This window comes from Denticeps clupeoides, chromosome 17, assembly GCF_900700375.1.
Source record: "Denticeps clupeoides chromosome 17, fDenClu1.1, whole genome shotgun sequence".
In the NCBI taxonomy this organism is placed as follows: Eukaryota; Metazoa; Chordata; class Actinopteri; order Clupeiformes; family Denticipitidae; genus Denticeps; species Denticeps clupeoides.
In genome coordinates this window covers 3,343,258-3,350,481 of record NC_041723.1, presented here as the reverse complement: position 1 = coordinate 3,350,481, position 7,224 = coordinate 3,343,258, and the positions used below count along the sequence as shown (strand labels likewise).

General features: G+C 45.1%; 1 protein-coding gene across 1 annotated transcript in view; it reads right to left on the bottom strand.

The window, feature by feature from the left end:
• Window positions 1-443: 443 nt before the first annotated feature.
• The window catches only part of celsr1b (cadherin EGF LAG seven-pass G-type receptor 1b), a 49,338-nt gene continuing 42,557 nt past the window's right edge, over window positions 444-7,224 (bottom strand). Inside the window, exons 25-35 of the mRNA XM_028958499.1 lie at window positions 6,638-6,812; window positions 5,945-6,057; window positions 5,652-5,731; window positions 5,442-5,568; window positions 4,699-4,824; window positions 4,445-4,581; window positions 3,293-3,396; window positions 2,994-3,137; window positions 2,691-2,906; window positions 2,301-2,580; window positions 444-1,853 (exon numbers count right to left, since the gene is read on the bottom strand). Of these exons, the coding sequence (XP_028814332.1) occupies window positions 1,829-1,853; window positions 2,301-2,580; window positions 2,691-2,906; window positions 2,994-3,137; window positions 3,293-3,396; window positions 4,445-4,581; window positions 4,699-4,824; window positions 5,442-5,568; window positions 5,652-5,731; window positions 5,945-6,057; window positions 6,638-6,812 (1,527 nt within the window). The 3' untranslated portion in view covers window positions 444-1,828. The remainder of the gene's footprint in view (window positions 1,854-2,300; window positions 2,581-2,690; window positions 2,907-2,993; window positions 3,138-3,292; window positions 3,397-4,444; window positions 4,582-4,698; window positions 4,825-5,441; window positions 5,569-5,651; window positions 5,732-5,944; window positions 6,058-6,637; window positions 6,813-7,224) is intronic.

Here is a 7,224-nt window from a genome sequence, read left to right as displayed (position 1 = left end):
TCATTCATAGTTTTGATGCCTTCAGTGAGAATCTAATAATGTAAATGGTCATGAAAATAAAGAAAACACATTGAATGAGAAGGTGTGTCCAAAATTTTGGCCTGTAAAGCGAAAGTGAAGTGATTGTCATTGTGATAAACAGCAGCACAGCACACGGTGACACAACGAAATGTGTCCTCTGCTTTTAAGCATCACCCTTGGTGAGCAGTGGGCAGCCCAAGGAGCTGGCAACCTTCTGATTACAGGGTCGCTTCCTTAACCGCTAGGCCACAACCGCCCCCCCCATTCCGATCTGATGTGGTTTAAAGGATCCGCTGTTGATGGCTCAGTACCAGGTACACTTCCTTCCACATCAGGTCTGGTGGGTCAAGGCGGTGGAGCCTGCTAAATGTTATGGCCGATCGGTATAATATGTGTAGAGTGTCAGACACCATGCAGTGTGATAACAAAAAAAAAGTTCATTTATTTTACAGACAGTATGTTCCTTCCAGTGTCTAAAGACATCAAATAAATACAAACTCATGTTGCTGGCCTCCAGTGTCGACAATTTTACGACAAAGACACCAATTTGTCTAAAAAATGCAGTTTGTGCCACTGGGCCTTCATCATTCTATTTGTTCTATTTGTTAGCCGCTTTGTGACAATGTACATTGTAAAAAAGCGCCATATAAATAAAAGTGATTGGTTGATTTATCATGTTTTCAGCTATCAGTGCATTCATAGAACATAATGGCCCTTGGGAGTGGTGGCAGCAATTTGCCTCATTTCAGAGCTGATCTGTAGTCAGGCCTCCCAATCAGAGAACCGCACAAAAACATGTCACCAGATCGGTGTCACAGACTGACTCTGGGTCAGATATTGTGACAGGGCCGGTTCAAGTGCAGCAGGAAATAAGCCGTGAAACTGAGAACCAGGTGACAACAAAGCAAAGCACTGTGGCAATATTGGTAAGGCACGCTGCTTGATATTGTTTAACACTGTCTCCGTGGTAATCACTGTGATTCATAGACAATATCAAGGCCCCACACGGTCCACTGGAGATGTCAGACTGAGAGAAGTATGAAATAGAGAGGCAGTATGGTTGTAGCTGCACCGGAATTGCAGGAATTACTACAAACTCCGAGCTGCATGATATGACTTTACACCGAGACCCATCCTTGGCGTGGCAGTTTTGCAGACAAGCCGATCCTGTCCAGGATATTAGTACATTTCTGTGGATCTTAGATCTAACTATGGCACTGTAGTGCCTAGTTTACCGTCCACGTGTGTAACATTTGCAGTCCCTCCCTCCGCCATACATTCTGCTCAAGTACAATGGACTTAAGGCATTGACGGGCACTACAATTATCTGCAGTCCTAAACACACTTCATATGAGTGTGCATCCAGGGTCTGTAAAAAACGTTTCATTTAAATGCACTTAATACATTATAACATAGCAAAATAAAATATGGGTTATAAAACTACAGTTGTTGTTTTGTTTTGTTTTTTTACAATTTACAGGTTTCATCTACAAAAGTGTTCAAATATCTACAATAACACAGATTTGAGACTTTCACAGTCTAGCCTGGCAGGCCTTTCTGATGAAATAAAAGCTGGGACACTTAGTGACCACGTCTGCCAGTGACAGCCCTTCTTTCTTTCAGCTTCAGTTGTCACTGCTTTTCAGCTTTGTCCAGTTCCCCAATTGGCTCAGTGGTGCGACCAGCCCTGCCTGGACATTTGGACCTTGGGTGCCGGGTTTAACTGGGACACAGAGAGAGGCGCCTGTAGCATCCCCTTCTGATGCCCCCACTTTAGGCCCTGCAGATCCTATTGGCCACTGCATGGTCATATGGACGTCTCATCGCTTCCACTGCAGAGAGAGAGAGAAACATAAATCAGAGGTTGACACGGTGTTTGTAGTGTAGAACCCAGCATAAGACCGAGAGTATTATTTCTACACCGCCTCAGTTTAACCGTTCATTTCTATGAATGAAAGATCCGCTGCGATCCAGCTGTGGGTGTTGTTGCTAAGCAACTTCATTCATTGAGCAGTCAGAAGGGGAGGAGCAGACTGTCACTTTCTGCCGAGGCAGCAAAGCATGGTAAATTAAATCCTGATCACCACTTAATAAATAAATAAACTTATTTTACCAGGGTGGGGGCAATACAGTTTTGGAAAAATGAACTTCAACTTTGAATAAACTACATTTAAACTTTTGAGTTTTACCTAAAGTGTCGAACCTGAACCGACCATTTCATATTAAATCCATTTTGAACTGGGGAATTAATTTGTGGGTTTGGTTAGTCCGCCACTCACTCTGAGTCCGGCTCCACCTCAGAGTTGACGGTGCCCGCCTGTGTGCCCCGCTCAACGGGGAGCCCGTTCCGAGGGACCAGAGGGGGGCGAGGGGGGACGGGGGGTTTGAGGAGGACGCCACTGACTCCGTTGGCAGAGCGGACGGCCTCGGTGGATCCAACCGATGGAGTCCTGGAGGAGATGGTGGAGGGGTTGTAGTCGCTGAGTTTCTCCCTCAGCCTGTTCTTCATGTTCTTGTCCGTCACGGGGGGAGAGTAAGTGATCTTGTTCTTCAGAATGCCTGAGAGAGGACAACACGTCCATAATCGTTCCTGTTTTATGAGCCAGAATATTTACACAATTTTACGGCAATTAGTGGCATTCCAGAACCGAGAGGCTCTGTCCTCTCACCACGCCTCCGCTCTGGATGCTGATTGGCTCTGGGTTGGCTGGCCGGGCTTTGGTTCTCATGTGGGACCTCCCCGTTCAGCTTATTATCCTGGTGATGCTCCACATTCACCTTGGTCTCCACATGCAGTTTCTCCACCACGCCGGCATCCTCGGTCTCGCTGGCCGACGGCGGCCCCACCGGCCAGTAAGGCTTCACGTGATTGGCTACTGTATCCACTGAAACCAGCCAGAGATCCGTTTACGATGTCTTTTTAATAATGTTCATATTCCTAACATTTATACATTTTTTTAAAACTAGACTACCTTTTGGGGTGCTGTGCACTGGAGTTCTCTCATTGTTCCACTTGGGCTTGATGTTCCTTTCGTCATCCTCACTGTCTGATGAATGCGACGAAGCATAGGAGCTGCTGTGCTCATCCACCGAAAGCTCACTGTCTGAGTCGGAATCTATCTCACACACACACACACACACACACACACACACACACACACACTTTTAGCATAGCATAATGTGCCACCATATGGGGCAACCTGCTAAACGTCTCACATACAAGAGCATACTTTTTGCTACAGTGGCACTAGGGCAATGAGAGCATACATACCTGCACCCTTCTTGCTTTTGCGGAAGAAGAGTGAGGAGTCTTCCTCGTCGCGGCCACCTTTGCTCGTTCCCGAGGAGCCCCTGCGCTTCTGTGCAGAATCCTCCCTGTGGACACCCAACATGCATCAGCTCTGCAACAAGCTGCTTCAAATACGAAACCAGGCCTTACTCTGCATGACAGCAAATCAAGTTCTCCAGGGGTAAATCTGTGAGAAAGTGTGTGTGTGTGTGTGTGTGTGTGTGTGTGTGTGTGTGTGTGTGTGTGTGTGTGTGAAACAGAGCAGGATGCTATAAATTAACTTTATCTCTGGACTGTGGCGAGGACAGATCATACATCTTCTGATAAGCAGACGTACAGCCGAACATTCCAGATTCACCAGACTCCCGTGTCTGATACGAAGCTGACAGCCCGTAACGTTAACTCAACGTCTCCATAACTCAATGAGTCTGACTTTCATGCTCCGGACTGCAGGAATGCTGCTGAACCCGGGAACAGGAGCACAGTGTCGGGAAATCACTGAGGGCCGAATCAGCTTCAGTTACGTATCAAAGGAGAAAATTTTACATGAAATATTACACATCTTTAAAAAGTGTTTTTTTAATCTGAATCAGATCAATGAAAATGGGACCGCAGCGCTGGCAAGCATAAACACGGGCGGTTGCAGCGGTGGGAATGGCCGACACGCAAGGGGAAAAGCGGCAATTTAAATGAACGTTTTGTTCAAATGGAATACTTGGACTTGATTTCTGTAAAGGAGCTCGCTATTCACCCGTGTCAGTCCTAATGTTTGCTCATCAATCAGTAATGATCCATGTGCATTGAAAAATGTATTGAATATATTTTTATTTTTCGATTTGCTTTTCAAATTGCCTAAATTTTTTACAATATTTTTTTAATATTTAATATTGTTCTTCTGCTAGTTTTCCAGTACATCCATTTTTATGTTAACACTGCAACAGTTATCTGATCCCTAGAGTGTTGTGGCTTTTCTGCAATCCTTGAGATTTTTGTGCATTATTAAGACGCTTAAATCTCCCATGGAATTTTTAGACAGTATGTGTTTATCTGCAAATTTTTAAAGCAAACCGCATTTACAGCACTGGTGCATATTAAATATTGGTAAATATTCGACAGTTATGGTGGGTGCATTACCTGAGTGTGTACATGAGGTAGCTGCTGCCGTGGCTCTTGGCCGACCGGGCCGCGCTGTCAAGGGACACAGTGGACTCGCCTATAGGTGTGCGATACAGGGCTCCGTCTTCCGTATATGAGTTACCATTCAGAGTGCGCTACAGACAGACAGACAGAAAGAAGAGAGCCTCTTTATTATTTGTGCAATATATCGAACGGACATAAATATAGGATTGGTGCTTCACCGATAAAACAGGGCTATGTGGACATCTTACCGTGAGAAGGGTGGCCCGGGTGGTGCTGGACTCCTCCACTACAAGCTTCTTTCCAGTGAAAACATGTTTCAGGTTGCTCCGCACGTCTTCATTAAATATACAGTGGAAGAAAAATATACAAATGCCCTGAAATACAGAATATCACGGAGCGGTTAAACAGTGTAAAGCAGTTGTGACAGTTCATAATTATTATTTTTATACTATGGCTGTAAAAAAAATTCCTAATCGCTTTGATTAATTAAAAATACATTAACAACATTAAAATGAATTGATGTAATTAATAAGCTGTCATATCATGTTTGGTTTTCTCTTTTGGGTCAGTGGGAATGTGGGAATGTCTAGCGTGCAGGGAGCACTAGAGCGGCAACCAATCGTTGTTTCTAACACACAACATGGTTAGTTAACCCACAATAAACTCAACCAAATTGCATAATTGTATTAACTTTAACAAATGAATTGCTCTTTCTGCAAATAACTGATCATGACTAATTTGAATGTTTGATTAATAAGGTAAAAAATGTTTCATCAAAATATAAAACAAAATTAATGCAATCTTTAATGAACAATTATTCTGCTTCTGAATTAGATCCTCTTTTATAACAGTTCATCCAAATACGAACTCACAATCTTACTTCTTATTGCTACCTAAACCATTTTAATCACCTGAAGCCCCTAAAGACATTTCAGATGTTTTTAATTCAGTTTCCTCAGTTCAAACCTAATATATGCCTTTGCCCTCATACCTGCAGGCAGCTGAGGATGGCGAACAGGTAGTGGAACGTCAGCACGTCACTGTTGACGGCCATCAGGCCCAGCAGCCAGGTGGCGCTAATGAGCAGCAGCAGCAGGAAGGCCACGCGCAGTGAGGAGCTGCAGAAAACGGGCAGAGCCACAATTAAACCCAAAAGCTGTTCAAGCGTGGAGCCCAAGACGCTTCCAGCTTCAACACTCACATTGCTCCAGACTTCTCGAACGATCGGTGGCTTCGTCCACAAGAGGCTTTCGCCGCCAGCACAAATATGAGTGCGTTGATCTGTAGAGGCAAGAGCCATGGTTTTGTGTAATATAGGCATGACAAATAAAACACACAAAACTGCCAAATTATGTAAATTAGCCATAGTGGCAGAACTTTGTTCACTGAAAGGTACAAATTAACTAAGCAAGCTCGGTTAACTAAGCAAAAAAACGGTGGTCTAGTGAACTGCAGTGTGCAGGAGAGAGCAGAAGCACGGTGAAGAACACGGACCAGCACTACGGCCGCGATGGGCCCAGTGATGCTCCAGATGAGGGTGTCATGGACCGACAGCCAGCAGAAATCTGGATTCCCATAGCCCTGAGGGTCCAGGCCCACTGCCATGCCTGTGAGAACACACATGCACGCAAAGAGAATATTTTCAGTGACTTTGCATTATTTTTTTACTTGCCACCTTACCTTACATTACACTCATTTCAATAGTTTAGAGCTGTCTGTCTGTCTTCTTGTTGCCTAAATGTTTTCTTTGCTGTAAATGTTACCCTTGCATGTTCCTTGCTCGCACTTTATGTTGCCCGGTTACATGTAGCAGCTGGTTTCATTATGTACAGTCTAACCTGAAAATGACTATAAAAGAAAATGACCCGAAATGGCACAGCAGCCAGGTCTGTCTCAGGACTGCTTTTAACACTGCTAACCTAGCGGTTAAGGAAGCGGCCCCGTAATCAGAAGGTTGCCGGTTCAAATCCCGGTCCGCCAAGGTGCCACTGAGGTCCCCACACACTGCTCCCCGGGCACCTGTTGCAGCTGCCCACAGCTCACCAAGCGTGATGGTTAAATGCAGAGAAGCAGTTTCCTCGTAGAATGCAAAATCATAGAAAGCGCTTTGTCTCTCATCTTAAGACCACAAAAGGGCTTGTCAATCAAACAGGCTTCTATGTGGGGGAGCGACACACACTCACACACCTGTAATAATGGCGGGGATGCCCCAGCCAATGGCGTAGTAGAAGCGCATGTGGCCTTGGTTGATGTTGCGCATCTCCGTCAGCATGCGGTAGATGTGCAGGCCCTCCACGAACATCCAGGCGAACGTGCACATGTAGGAGTAGTGCAGCAGGATGGCCACCACTGTGCACACGAACTGAGGAGAGAGGGTGACAGGGAGCTGTGACAAATACTCTTGGGCACTGCATTCTGTGCTCCTACAGTTGCCCTTTAGATTTGACTTTCGTACAACATTCAATGAAGTACAAATATTGGCAATATCTATATGATGTCAGATCAAATATGTCCTCCAGATCAGAAACTGTGAGTGGAGCGGTGATTATACTGCTTTGAGCTCCGCTAATATTTCATCCCACTTCAGACAAAACATAGCCTGTAGGCATGTGGTGGTGGTAGCCTAGTGGGTAACACACTCGCCTATGAACCAGAAGACCCAGGTTTGTGTCCCTGAGCAAGACACTTAACCCTAAATTGCTCCAGGGAGACTGTCCCTGTAACTACTGATTGTAAGTCGCTCTGGATAAGGGCGTCTGATAAATGCTGTAAAT